The 15,305-nt window shown below is 44.3% G+C and overlaps 1 protein-coding gene across 1 annotated transcript in view; it reads right to left on the minus strand.

Moving 5' to 3' along the window:
- IMPG1 (interphotoreceptor matrix proteoglycan 1) overlaps positions 1-15,305 on the minus strand; it is a 1,638,967-nt gene that overhangs the window by 106,088 nt on the left and 1,517,574 nt on the right. The window contains exon 15 of the mRNA XM_085609628.1: positions 964-1,174. Within this exon, the coding sequence (XP_085465754.1) occupies positions 964-1,174 (211 nt within the window). The remainder of the gene's footprint in view (positions 1-963; positions 1,175-15,305) is intronic.

The raw sequence follows: 15,305 nt of genomic DNA on the forward strand, positions 1-15,305 counted from the left end.
TCTCAAAAGCAGGCTTTCTTTATAATCACAAAAAACCCATGGTCAGTAGTATATCAAAACCAAAACCTGGTCTAATTCTGTACTGAAAAAATAGCGTCCCCTGACGACCGCATTCTTCCGAGAGATGTGTAGATCCACGTGGCCAAACATTTGTGACGATGTACCTCTGTGGTGTGCGGCTACCTCCAAAATGTATTTACTCACATTCACTCTGCTTCGCAAAGCCGTTTGCACACCACAGACGGACGTATGTGCGCAAATGGCTTAATCTGTGACCGCAGGTTCATATTTGTACTCACATATTATACATTTACACTCATAAAGGAATTTAATCGTTCTAACCATTACACCACTGTGGTAGGATACGTGTGGGCTAATCTGCCAAGAGGGGAGGGGAGCTATCACCGCAAGGCAGGGATTCGTTTCAAAGTGCGCGCAAAAAACACATAACCGTGGAAGTTTGCAGTAATTCACAATAATTTGCAAAGCACGTTTCCCTTCTGGACACAGTCGGAGATTTACACCCATAACGGACAGTAATGCATCTATCTCTGCCTGTGATATGAAATGGGAATAGGCCCCAAAATTAGTTCTGGAGTAGGGGAAAAGGTTTTCCACAAGTAACAACATATTTCCCGCGTAAAGAAAACAAATACAGTGCAATTGTAATATTGCAAAGTCTTTATCTATGCTCAAATGTAAGCATTTTACATTTACATATACGAAAAAACCTTCCTTTGGATGGAACTTTGAATTCCGACATATTGTATGACCTACTACAGGAAAATAGCTTTTGTTACAGCTTTCCAGACATCCTAGGTGAATTCCACAACAGTCAGAAATTCCCACCAACTGCAGGAATAAATATATGGGAGTACAATTCAGTTTTTTTTATTAATAACCTGGTCCTACGTTTTAGTCACCGGCGTATAGTAGCAATTCTACCAATGTAAAACCACCTACCTGCAGACAGCCCCCTTTTCTGAAACGATTTCACATTTTCCTTCGTTGACACATAGATTGGGTTCAAGCTCGCACAGACTCTGACAGGGCAGTCCATCCATGCTTACATAACCAGGCTTGCAAAGGCAGTCTGCCTCCTTTGTCCATGAATTCATTATGCACTCTGAAAATGCATCACACGCCATGAATTTGCATGGGTCTGCTTGGTCAGCTGTAAGAGAAGAGATAAATTGCTTTAATGGGGCCACTGGCACGCCCCAAAGAACATTTCTAAATGTGCCAGCTGTGGAATAGGGCAAAAAACACTATGCCAAGCAAGCTCTTGCTGAACTGCACACGCATAAGAAAGCAAAGCACATTTCCTCATAATTCAGAAATGTAGTCAGGGGGCCAACATGTGTTATTCTTGCGTCAATTTCATGTGTCCACAACTAACCAATTCCCTCCAGCATGTCAGCAGTAAGGTCACTACTGCGGCCAACACTTCCACAGTCGCGTGAACATTGTGCGCAACTACACCCAGCAATAAGATTCTGATGAAGTACAAACCTGTAAATTAAATCCCGTTTAGATATCTCGAGACATCTCCCCGGCATAGAGCATTGCCATGAAGTGCACGTACTGTTAGCAACACGTAGAAGGTCAAAGCCCTGCACAGGATATTGCCGGGTCATGCAGCGCATAACAATAAACAGAGGAAATTGCCAGAGCGCACAACCGAGCCATGAACGGAACGGGATCATTTCCATATAAAGTGGGACCACCAGTACCGGCGTGTGTTGATACTCACGGGAGTTGCACAGGATATTGCAAAGGCCAGGGCTGAGTTATTGACTGCACGTGGTAGTGCTTCAGCAAACTGTAGTGCAGTGCAGTGATGATGTGCCATGCCCTACAGTATTCAGGCATCACAGTGGGTAAGTCCCATGCCACACACCAATATACTGCATCATGGAGGATGTTGGCAGGCCATGGAGGATGCTGCATTGCATAAGATACTCCAAAGACACCCAGAATGAACATGTACCCACACATGTTTTATACTAGGAAACATTATATTCCCAGACCTGCTAGGCTACTGACATGCAATTCATAGGATAGTGCCATATCGCACAGCAGTGCCATGATCTTCACATGATATCACCAGGATACCCATGCTATGGTCAGGACTCACATGCTATCATACTTTCTCCAGTATTTGTCAGACAGACAGCATTGTGGTGCATTGCACACAATGTTGCCCTATGATGCTACCTTGGTATTTATTGCACAGGGCAAACATCAGTGTCATGCACTGCACAACATAATATCATGATAGCAACAATCACCATCAAGTATTCAACCACTTTGGTCAGAATCATAGATTGAAGAAGTGACAGACAACTTTGAGTAGAAGACACGGAAAATGCCATGTATACCTGAAAAATATCACATGTCCACGTCTTACCTATCAGGAACAATGCCTATTGAAGACAGTTTCGGCTCATCGCCCAAAATGTATTTTGACCAAATTCGAATTTTTCCTAATTTTGTTGCCAGTACATTCTTCGTCAAAAAATGTACTTCCTTCAGTGCCACTCAATCTTACCTCTAACTCATGATCAGTTTCCAGGTGCTGTGTGTTGCAGAAAATATGTTGACCCCTACCTCTCGTCCTCTGAAGTGAATGTAACGAGTGTATGGTGTACACTCAAGTAAAATAGTAATTACGTTCAGACTACAATTTGGGATTGCCAGGCCTCAATAATTTCAATACATAACTGTCCTACAAGACGTAATCACCATTTTAGACATATATTAAATATCCTCGAGATTGAGCCTTTATGATCAACTGTCTAAACTATTGGGACATTTAATGTCTAACAAATCTATAAAACATGAGATAATGAGTGCATCCCATTTAAATCTGTAGATTCTTAGAGGTCTGTATCTGGCAGGCCATTGGTTCTTCACAGTAGCAGCTTCTGTGAAAAAAAGTAGTAGAGGGGGCAGTGCAGGAGGCAGGCTCCCAGGCACCCTACACTAATCCAGACACTCCTCTCATGCTGATAATACCCAGCAGGAGAACAGCACCAGGATTGCTCTGAGCGGCCTGGTTTCCCGCCCAGCCAGGGCCTACGTGCCTGTGCCTGTCTCCAACTGGTTGTGCAATATAGCCCGAGTGGAGCAATCTAAATGAGCATACCGTTAAGGTCGTCCTAATATTGCTGGCTGTTAGACCTGGCACCATTGGCATGGGTCTCCCCTGCATTTTTTGCCTTTGCCTCATGTATTTTGGCTGTGTGTTGGACTTTTGCTGGTCTAGATGCTTTGGGCACTTTGCCACTGCTGTTCCGTGCCAAAGTGCAAGTGCTTCCTTTGTAAATTGTTGTTATGAATTAGTGATCCCAGGATTGGCATATTTGATTTACCAGTCAGACCCTAGTACAGTGCACTGTGTGTGCCCAGGGTCTGTAAATCAAATGCTGCTAGTGGGCTGCAGCACTGATTGTGCCTCCCACAGGAGCTGCCTGTAAAATGTAACTCTGGCCTGCCATTGCAGAGCCTGCGTGCAGTCTAGTATAGCCATGTCGACTTGGCAAGTGCACCCACTTGCTAGGCCTTAACCTTCCCTTTTCTTACATATCAGTCACCCCTAAGGTAGGCCCAAGGTACTCCTGTGGGTCAGGTGCAGTGTATTGTGAAAGGTAGGACATTCCCTGGTGTGTGTGGCATGTCCTGATAGTGAATTACTGTCAATTTCGTTTTTCACTATTGCAAGCCTACCTGTTCCCATAGGACAGACTGGGGAGTTTGTTAATAAAATCTTATAAATTATTTTATTTATTTTATTTTTGGATTTATAAAGCGCGTAGCTACCCAAGGGCGTCCCAGCGCTGATGCTTAGCCTGCTAGATCCAGGAGGGGGCAAAAAGGGGAGTAGGCAAAATGTCAAGATACAGAAAACGTTTAAGGAAATAACCAAGTTTTCAAACGCTTACGGAAGGACAGCAGGTCCATTTCCTTTCGGATGGAAAGGGGAAGGGCATTCCATAGCTTAGGAGCGTTAAATGCGAAGAGACAGCCTCCTGAGCATGCTCTTCTTATTCTAGGGGTGCTGGCCAGGGAGAGAGTATTTGATCTCAGCTGTCTGATGGATTGATGAGGTTTGATGAGAGGTCTCAGTATGGGTGGGCCTCTGCCGTAGAAAATTTTATGCGTGATGCAGAGGGTTTTGAAGGCAATTAGTTCCTGGATTGGAAGCCAGTGAAGTAATTTGAGGGCAGGTTTCGCGGAACTTCTGGATTTTGTCCCGGTAAGGAACCTGGCGGCTGCATTCTGGACTTGCTGCAATTTATTGATAACCGAGGTTGGGGCGCCTAAATACAGGGCATTTCCAAAGTCCAGTCTTGAGATAATCAGGCCTTGGATTAAAAGCTTTCTGGACTGAGGAGGGATTAGGGAGAAAATCTTCCTCGCTGTCCGCATAAGGCCGAAATAGGTGCCAGCGGTATATCTTGCTTGGGCTTTGAAATTGAGATCTTGGTCCAACCACATGCCCAGGCTCTTGATTTCCTTTTTTGAAGTGGGGGGAATCCCCATACAAGGCGGCCATGAGAGAGAAATGGGAAGTTTGCGTGGATCACCAAGTAATAGTATCTCAGATTTCTCTCCGTTAAGTTTAAGGCGAGAATCACACATCCATTTGGATATGCTCTGAAGGCAAGAGGCCAGGTTCTCCATACAGGGGGCTGACTGATTAAATGTAACTACCCATGGGAACAAGGTAGGAAAATAAAGTTTAATATTCCTGAACTCAGAATGTTAAAATGCATCTTTTAGTGAGGGTGATTTTGACATTCTGTGTTTGAAAATACCACTTTTAGAAAGTTGGAATTTTCTTGCTTAAGGATCTAGTGTGCCTCTGCTAGGTTTGTGTATTGCATGTCAGGCTTTTGGATGAAAGGGGCTGGAGAGGGGCAGTGGCTTCAGAGACCCAGATGAGCCAGGGCTGGGCTGAATAGACCTGGTCTGCATTTAGAGTAGGGGGAGGAGATTCTTTCACCTGAATGTGCCTGGTCTGCCTTCAACAATGCTGTCTCCACCTCCTGCCAGGAAGCTGCACCAGTGAGAACAGAACTGATTTTGGCTGGGTACAGACACTCTCTGCCTTCAAGAACAAATTATTTTTTGTGTATAAAAAGAGGGGCCCAGACCCCAAACTTTTAGATCACTTCTGGGAATCAAGAGGAACCTTTGCCAAGGAGAAGAGCCAAAGAGAAGCTGAGGAGGAATTCTGCCTCTGTGCTGTTTGCTGTCTGGGGTTTGTCTGCAGTGGCTACTTGCTGCCAAGGAAAGGAGAAAAGGACTTTGCTGTTTGCTGTATCCCATGCTTGAAAGAAGATCTCCAAGGGCTTGAAATTGAGCTTGGCTCCTGTTCTGAAGTCTCAGGGACATAAAGACTTCATTTCTTCTGTCTTTCTGCAACTGGAACTGCTGTTTCAGCTGCCACAGAAGGGTATTGCAACACCGATGCTGGTGAGCGATGCCATAACCTGCACTGAAGCCGTGGGCACCGCTCGTGAAGAACACGACACACCACCCCGACTTGCACTGTAGGCCCAATGCCTGCTGCCACTGTGCTGCATCGACTCCGAAGCCGTCACTGAGGCCACTGTCTGCACCGGAGCCGAGGACACAGCTCATGACGTCCACGATGCACTGTCCTGACTCGCACCGCAGCCCCGACTTCACCAACGCCGGTGCTTCATCAGCGCGGAGCCCATACTCAACGTGGGTGACTCCTGTATCTATTGACACCGCACCGTCGTAAGGAACCGCCGCCACCGTGACGCCCAACGCCGTGCACCTCGCGATTAGCGACGTACTTTGTGATTTTTATCTGTCACATCGTCGTAATAACTCCAGGTGGAGTTATTTGTTGCTACAAACTTTAACTGAGTGAATAACCTATTTATTAGGATAACTTGATAATTGTATTGTGGATTTCTGTTGTTTGGTCTTGTTTTGGTTTAGATAAAGATTACTTATTTTCTTTCTAAACTGGTGTTGTGTCAATTTGTAGTGTTTTCACTGTATTACTGTATATGTTTACAAATGCTTTACACACTGCCTTTGAGATCAGCCTGTCTGCACGTGCAAGCTACCAAGGGGGTGAGCAAGGGTTATTTTAAAAGTGTATCCCCCTTACCCCAACTAGTAGCAAGGGCCCCTAGTTGGAAAAAGGTACCTACCTCTGCCAACTAGAGACCCCCATTTCTAACACCAGCCAAACTGACATGCGCATTTGCAGCAGTGCCACCACTGCTGCTGCCAACGAAGATGCCCTGGCCCCGCCCTGGACTTGGCTTAGCAAGGAAAAATAAAATGATAACATGTTTTACTATCATTTTATTTTTCCCTTTTTCACTGCGGAGGGCAGTGGGGCGACACTCCTCCGCTTTAGCGGAGGAGCCGTTTCTTGTTGTTTACTTGTTAGAGGTAGCTATCAAGTGTGGCTTGATAAGCAAACTGAATGTTATAGTACATAAAGTTGCTTCATATGAAATGCAATTCACAAACCTACGAGTGTAAACACCCCTTCCACCTCTCCTATCTTTTCTGGGGGGGAGGATCCCACATGTAAGTTTACTACTTAGCAGTGAATTTGGAAGGGACCAGAGGGAGGAGCTGAAAAAGGGAGCATAATTACTACTAAATGGAAGGGTTTGGGGGAGGAAATAGTAGGGGTTAAGGGAGGGACTTACACCTGCTCACAAACAAGTAAACCCATTCCCATTCACAAAGTAAACTTCTAAAGTTACTACAGGCAGAAATGACCCAAAACAGTAGAAAATGTCCTGCAGTTCAGAGCTGGAATATGTTCAGCAACATAAATGGCCAACCACTGGTACTGCAGCGACCTACCATAAATTCCTGTAGGGAATAATGTTAAATTAAGCTACACTATTTAAACCAGGTAAATATAAATACATTTCATTTAATGTTAAATAAAACCTTTATACTGTTTTTGAATTTAAAGAATAATGTAACATTAAATTGAATTAAAATATAACATTTTAGAAATTATTCTATATATCCCTTTTAATAATTATTAATATACAATAAACATGTATATTTTTGTTACTCAAGTCAATATTCTTTTTTTAATTTAAACTTCAGAAAAATAATTTAATTTAATTTAAAATATTCACAATAAATTAAATTGCAAATCTAAATTAAGTTACTAATTTTGTTGTGCCATTAAAATAAATATACAAAATTAATTTATGATAATATTTACCATAAAAAATATTTTTTTTACTTTTCCCAATACATTACCATAGGGAGCTCCCTACCACCAGGTAAGTATAGAGAACATCTTAAAAGCGTGTTAAACTCTGTAAAAGAAGGAGAGTCATGATGTTAGAAAAAATGAGTTCTAAGCACCGGAGTAGGTGGAGTGAGATGTATCATAATGACTAGAGCTTTTGACCTTGAAACTGGAGAATAAGGTTCATGTCCTGGGTTCAGCACAACATCCTGTGGTTCTGGGCAAATCACTTATCCTCCCTGTGCCTAAAAAAGCAAACTAAGAATGTAATCTATTGCTCATGTAAGTGCTCCAATGCTCTTGGGCCTGGATGGTGCTCTATAGCTTTATAAAACTGTTTAAAAAGTGTAGGTTGTTGACTCAGTATAGCTTGGACACTAAGGCTCTTGTCAGTTGTCTCAGTTTCCTACCTCACCAGAACTCCTGTCTAGTGTCTGTAGATTCATTGGGTGATGACTCCTGCTGTGCTGGCTTTACCGTTGATTCCGAAAAATGCCCAATGAAGAGTTATAGAATTCTCAGTGAGATACTGGTGGGGGCAATATGGAAGTGTCAGAGGCCATACCTTTTGTGAGACAAGTCTGAAAAAGGTGGCTAACTCTATGCTCTTTCACACTCTTCTTCACAGAGGCAGCTTCCGGCATTGTGGATGTGATGAGTTTCTTGGTTACTAGATGCTGGGTGAAAGGAAGGATTGTATGTCACAATATTGAGCTCAAGAATATCGAACTCATTATATATTGACTCCCGGGCATTGATCTTAAATATATTCTCAAGGTAAGCATATTCATGGAAGTATATAGGTTCCATTATTAACTCCACAGCTACTTACCTTGATGGCATATTTGTAGTCCATATTCTGTAGCAGTTATAAGTGCAGGTTGATATTTGAACTTTGATAATAGAGTGGAGCACCTCTCATGGTTCAAGAAGATATTTATTGGCTTTACTACTGGTGTATTTGTAGTAACCACTCAACTAACTTGCTAGTTGTACTTGTTTAATGTTTTCACCAGCTGTTAGAAATGGGGGTCTCTAGTTGGCAGAGGTAGGTACCTTTGTCCAAATAGAGACCCTTGCTTCTAGTCAGGGTAAGGGGGATACACACTTTAGATAACCCCTTCCTCGCCCCTTGGTAGCTTGGCACGAGCAGACAGGCTTATCCCAAAGGCAATGTGTAAAGTATTTGTACGCAAAACACACAGTAATACTGTGATAACACCACAAATGGACACCACACCACTTTAAAAAAATAAAGTATCTTTATCTAAACTCAACAAGACCAAAATTACCAAAATCCAACATACATGTAGTAAAGTAGCACTTCAAAATAGTAATTTCAAGAATAAAGCATTTAGAAAACAAATATCCCCACCTGGGGCAATTGAGACATCGTGACAGCAATAAATTCACAGTATGGCGCCAACCCAGAGGGTTGTGTCCACACGGAGGCGACGTGTCGAATCCAGGACAGGGGAAGTAGGTAGAGTCTGCAGTGAGGCACCGGTACCGGTGACAGTACGAAGTTGGCAAGTTCGTGGAGTCACCCTCAGCGGTTATCGGTGCCACGACAACAGGATGCAGGAGCTGGCAATGACGGAGTCAGTGCGAGCACTGGCATTGGAAAATGTCGATAACTGCAGGCGTCAGCAGGCATTGAAGGGTGTTCGAGCTATGGTGCAGGCCGGGCAGTAAGTCGTGCTCTTCACGAGCGGTGCCCCAGGCCTCGGTGCAGGTCACGGCGTCACAGCAGCATTGCTGACAGTGTCAGAGACAGGTTTTCCTGCTTCTTTCAAGTTTCTTCCAGCTCCCAACAGCAGATGCCCAAAACTGGAATAGGCACCTCGTGGCAGGTCAGAACTCTCAGCAAAAGAGTTCAGGGTTGTGGGGGGATGAAGTCTTTGTATCTCTGAGACTTCAGAACAGGAGGCCAGCACACACAGGCCCTTGGAGATTTTTCTTCAAGCAGGTTCACAGCAAAGTTCCAGTCTTTGTCCTTTCCTTGGCAGAGGCAGCAATGGCAGGCTAAACCCACACAGCACAAAGCAAAGGGACAGTACTCCTCCACACAGCAATGCAGCTCTTCTCCTTGGAAAAGGTTCCTCTTGACTCTAGAAGTAATCTAAAGTTCTGGGGTTTGAGATCCACTACTTGTATCCCATTTTGTCTTTGTTCTTCTTTGTGGAATTCACAAGTCCAAGGTAGTTCTGTCCTCACTGGCGCAGTACAACCACAGGGGGTGGAGACAGCATTATGCAAGAGAGACAGGCCCTATTCAGATACAAGGAACACTACTCCCACTACTATAAATGCTGCCAAAGTCTATTTATCTCAGCTCTGAGTCATCCAGGAAGGGCCAGGCACACTTCAACCCCCCGTGGCTGTCTACAATGAATGCACATTCCCAGCCCCTGTCACTCCAAAACCAAACTGTCAATCCACAAACAGGCAGAGGCACACAGAAAGGTTAAACAAGAAAATGCCTACTTTCTTAAAGTGGCATTTTCAAACACATTATTTAAAATGCCATCTGTACTAAAAGAATTGTTATTAAATTCTGAGTCAGAGAGCCTAAACTTTGTTTCTCTATCTTGTCCCAATGGGAAGTTATACTTGTAAGATGTTACAAAGTGTCTCCCATGTTATACCATGGGGCAGATAGCCTTTCAATTGTGAAAAACGAAATACACTTTAATTCACAATCAGGCCATGTCACACTCACCAGTACATGTCCTACCTTTTACATACAATGCACCCTGCCCAGAGCTGGACTGGGAACTGAAACCGGGCCTGGCAAAGAGCTCGCCCTCCCCCCCGGGGGGCTGGATCTTTGTGCCGCTTTTGTTGCTGGGGGCCGATATTGCAGCTAAGCTGCAAAACCGGCCCTGGTAACAAAAACAGCCCCCCAGGGGTCTAAAACCGGCCCCCACCCTGGCGGCACACCAGGGAAACGCCTGGTGCCCGCTTCGGCCATTCCGGCCCTGACCCTGCCCATGGGGATACCTTGGGCCTACCATAGGGGTGCCTTACATGTAAGAAAAGGGAAGGTTATGGCCTGGTGGACATGGCAGTTAAAACTGCACACAGACACTGCAGTGGCAGGTCTGAGATACCTTTACATGGCTACTCATGTGGGTGGCACAATCAGTGCTGCAGGCTAACTAGTAGCTTTTGATTTACAGGACCTGGCACTTTAGTAGGGACCTACCAGTAACTCAAATATGCCAATCAGGGAGAACCAAATCTGATAAAAATTTACACAGGGAGCACTTGCACTTTGACACTGATCTGCAGTGGCAAAGTGCCCAAAACATCTAAGCCAGCGAAAAAGAAATCAGCACAGCATCAAAAATACAGGCGGTAAAGGCAAAAAGTCTGAGAAAACCACGCCAAAGATGCCAAGTCCAACACCAGCCTTGTTAGATATCTGGCGGAACTTTCTGAACTGGTTGCAGCCATAAGCGAGATTTGCTCTTTCCATTCACCTCAGATCTCTGTCTGACAAGACTCCCAGGAAGTGAACATGAAGAGAGGAGATGGCCTAACGGCTAGGGCGCTCGACCTCGGACCTGCGTAACTGGGTTCGAGTCTCGGTAATGACGCTGAACATCCTGTGATTCTGGGCAAATCACTTAATCTCCCCGTGCCTAACAAAAAATGAATGTGTGTCCTCATGTAACGTAACTGGTGCTATGTAAAGCGCTCTGATACCTGATTGGATTCGGGTCAAGTTTGCGCTATATAAAACTCCATCAAGTCAGCAGAGAGCAACATTCTTATCTTTCACCACACTGGACGCACGTGATGTTGTGTTGTTAGCGGGTAGAGTATCAGTAGAGCAACTGGAGACTTGTTTGGATTAGGGGCAAAAGAAAAGACAGGTGTGTTGGGATCACCATCTCCTAAATAGTGAGAGATGGAAATAGACTCGAAGGTGCTGAAATCACAGTCTCCACTGATCACAAGTAGCATCCATCCTTCTCTTATTGATGAAGCAATTTCAGAACACCTACATACAAGGGGATTTCCTGACCATGGTGAGCAAGTTTAGTAACTAGTCAATGAGGCAGAAGCCTAACCTCTGCAGAGCACAGCGACAACTTACATAAGTATAATAAATAATCCATATTTGTAAAGCACGAACATATCGCCCCTTAAGGTTTCAAGGCGTCGGGGGCCATTGAGGAGAATAAGTGAGCTACTGCCCAGAGTCACAGGATGCTGAGCTGAGCTGTCGCCGGCGATCGAACTGTGAGCCCTGCGCTCCGGAGTCACCGCTCTGGTCACTGCGCCACACTTCTCCTCAAGTACACAAGTACTGCCTAGTCTTGTCCTTCCACATAACAATGATCAAAGCAAATGCTGGACCCTCTCGAAATGCAGTGGAATCTGACTGAAAATCACCCAACGGTGATGCCCTAGAGAAGATGTGCCTGCATGGGCAGGAGAAGCAGATTTACTTTAAAACACCTCAAGCACCCTGACATGAAACTGGTAATTTACATTTGGAAATATAACCTACGGAAACTGTCGATGCACGTCACTTTTATTTTTAGAATTGCAAGCTTTATTCCAAGACAAAAACACACTGTACTGTGTATTTCGCTTACACGGCATATTAATGGACGTTGCCATTAGAAAATGCTGCATAAAAATTGTAACCTTAAAATGCTTCTTTTTCAATAATTGGTGTTTTAAAAAAACAATTATCGGAAACGAAGTGGACCAATTAATTGCTAACCTAGTTCTGTCAGATCCAGTTCCAATCAATACCTTAGCCTCGGACCTTTGGTCTCAGCGTTGCAGCTGATTCTGCACTATAATTCATCCTTAGTTTAAAAAACACCCAAAAACTTTTTAATACGATTTCTTTTGTCATTTCAAATATACTGGATATGACGTGACACATATTGCATAACCGAATAGCTATCCTTCATAGTTTCATGTTGAAAAGTCGTCAATGTTCTTTCTTCATATGAACATTTGACAATATATGTAGCCGTTCGACCTGTGGCAAAGCATGGCAAGTCTCCGGGGTGCCCAATGCTTCGTACATTGCAGCAGAAACGAAGAGGGCGCGCGGCGCGCGGCGCTACTGATGAACTGTCAGCGCGACTCCACACCTCATTGATTCTGCGTGAGGCAAATCAAAACATCAAATGACTGCAGTGCGCGAGCGTTAATGCTCATTATACGCAGATGCCTTCCATGCCCTCAGTGCTAACAATCATCTGCTCTTTGCTTGCTTTACAATATGAAAAATTGAGCCAGTGGTTGGGAAATGTCCTTCTTGAACGAGGCTCGGTGCTAACAGGGTTGCAAATACGATACACATTATTGAATGCAGTCACATGAGAACGAGCAACACACGATCAATAACCACCACATTCGAGGCTTAAACTGTCCCGGGTATAATTATGTGCTGTGGACGAAGATGGATGGGATGTGGAGCGGGTAATTGGTTCATGGATAGGTGAATGGATGAATTGTCACTGCCGATAGGCACACACAACGACTCGGTTTTCAGTACCCGAAGGCTCGCCCTCAGCATAGCAGGCCCCAAAATATCCAGAGTGTCATGAACCTACTGGTGCTTAGAGAAATTGTCCTCTTTTATATTTATTTGCGAAGATTTTACTGTACAAAAATGTAACTTGACTTCTTTGTTGTTTCAGAAAATTGCGTGGTGGATCGAGGAAGGTGGCGCCTCAGAGAAATGACCGAGAATGTTTTTTGTCCATATGAAATGAAGTAATGCGGTGATAATGAGGCGGGGAGAACCACCCACTCCCTAATATGTGGTCAAAGACAGCATAGCAATGTACAGATCAACCTCCAGCAAACGCTAACATATAACGTCGATAATAATCATCAAAGAATAGCAAAAGTTCCTTCTGATCGGTTGTAATTCCGTCCCGCTCTTTTAACTTCATAGACATATGATGCTTCTTGTCTCTATGTCGCTATAGGACCCGTAACAAATTATCAGTGTGTAGATTAATCAGTAAAATGCTACATGTGTGAAGAATATTTTTCAGGTTTGTACCCGTTCCGGTACGGTGTATCTCTCTCGGTCTGACCCGCAGCGAGTACCGATCTTAAGGAACTTTTGAAGAGAAAATGGCCCCGAGGGAGGCGCGGGATATGTTCCCTTTGAGCGACGAAACACGTGTTGGCTTATGAGGCTAAAATAGTTCAACAACAGGATAAAAGCATAAAAAAGAAAAAAAAGACTACTGCTATTTTTGGATTATTATTATCGACGTTATATGTTAGCGTGAGCTTGAGGTTGATCTGTACGTGTCTTATTTGTTGTTCATGTACCATTCGACTCACTTACGAACTGGTAAAACACAACATTGTCTTGCATACAGATAAAACAGCAGCAGAGAGGGACTTTAGCTGGAAGCAAGTTATCATGTTGAGGTTATATTTCCAAAAAGTCCATGAGTGCTCTTGCAATAGTAGCTCTGCAACCTTCTCTCCTTTTCAGGTTCCACAGTGAGGAATTTGAATTGGTTGAAACCCTATCTACTAACATTAGTAGACAGGGTTAGCACCACAAATTACCACCACTGAAAACCAGGTGTTAAAAGGAGAAATACTTTCATTTCTCCTTGCTTTTCCGACTTTCATGTGTGCTGCACTGCACAGCATACATACAAAGAGGGAAAACCTTTAAAAACTTTTCCAGCCATGGTATTTTGTACAGGAAGGCTACTCTTCCTGTACAAAACCTATGGTATACTCAGGCACACATCCTAGCACTATGGCACCAGGATGTGTGTCTGGCGCATGGCAGCACAAATCAATGCCACTGCTAGGGAGAGGGAAGGAGAGTGCCATAACAGTGTGAATATGGCACTATCCTGATCTCTCCCTGTCACACAATGCAGAACAGCCTCTTTGGATACTGCGTTGTGTTGCATGACACCTTTGGGAATCTGGGCCCATGTATGCATCCTTGACTCCTTATTCTTGTTCACAGATCTTACTTGTGTCTTGTTTTATTTAATCCCATGTGTTCTCAAGGTGTGAGCTTGCAGTTCTCAGACTTCTGAGACCTTTCTGTCACAACCTTATTTTCACGTCATTGGTCTCTGGTCATTCAGCATAGAGCAAGGTTCTTCCTAGAGTTAACTCTGGGGGGATGTTAGAGCTCAGAAGCAGCTGTATGCTTCTAATCATCCTGGTGCTCAACTTCCTTGAGGAAAGAGGGGCATCTCTGGCATGCTGTGCAGTTACATGGAGGCTTGTGCATCCGAGGCTCTGCCAGGGGCCTTATTTACAAAAGGAACAGATGATGGACGGAAAGCTGAACAAATAAAACATTTGCCCCAGTCACGGATATAGGTTTAATCCATTGTTTTTTGCTCACCACACCACCCCAGTTTGGGCCCAGCCATATGCAAATCCGTCTTGACTCTGCTCTCCATGGGAAAATTCCAGCCTGAACTACCAAACCAGGTTCTCCCAGGACCGGAAACAAGCATTCTGGGACCGGTTTCAGTGGAGCAGGCACTTGGAGGTGTCGCAGGGTGGCATTGGTTAGGCAGTGGGCAGAGCCGTAGAAGATGTGCAGCCCTCAGGAACTGCAATCACACATGTGCTTCCTTCTGGTCCCCATTTCAGTGAGCTCACGAGCTTTCATGACAACACACAGCACACTCTGAGCTACTCACCAACCACTCTGACATGACTAAAGATTGGAGTCCACATCTCTGCTACTTGTGCTTTTATTTGTTTTGTTGCTTTAGGTTTGATTTATTCTGTCAGCATAGATCTCAAAAGGGAATTTGGAGGGCAGAGATCACCTTCTTACAGGAATACTATGCTATGCAATTGTTGGATGCTTAGTTTTTTCTTTTGAGCCCTGCAAAGCAAGTGGCGTTGTAAGGTATTTATACACATGAATGGTGAGCCACACTCTTATGTCTGAGGGAACCAATTGTACAGGCAATTTTAAGGTGTCCTGAAGCACTCGACAAGAGAACTCTCAAGTTGTAGAAGGAAGCACACTAGGGATGCT

Source organism: Triturus cristatus, chromosome 6 (genome assembly GCF_964204655.1).
Source record: "Triturus cristatus chromosome 6, aTriCri1.1, whole genome shotgun sequence".
Taxonomy (NCBI): domain Eukaryota; kingdom Metazoa; phylum Chordata; class Amphibia; order Caudata; family Salamandridae; genus Triturus; species Triturus cristatus.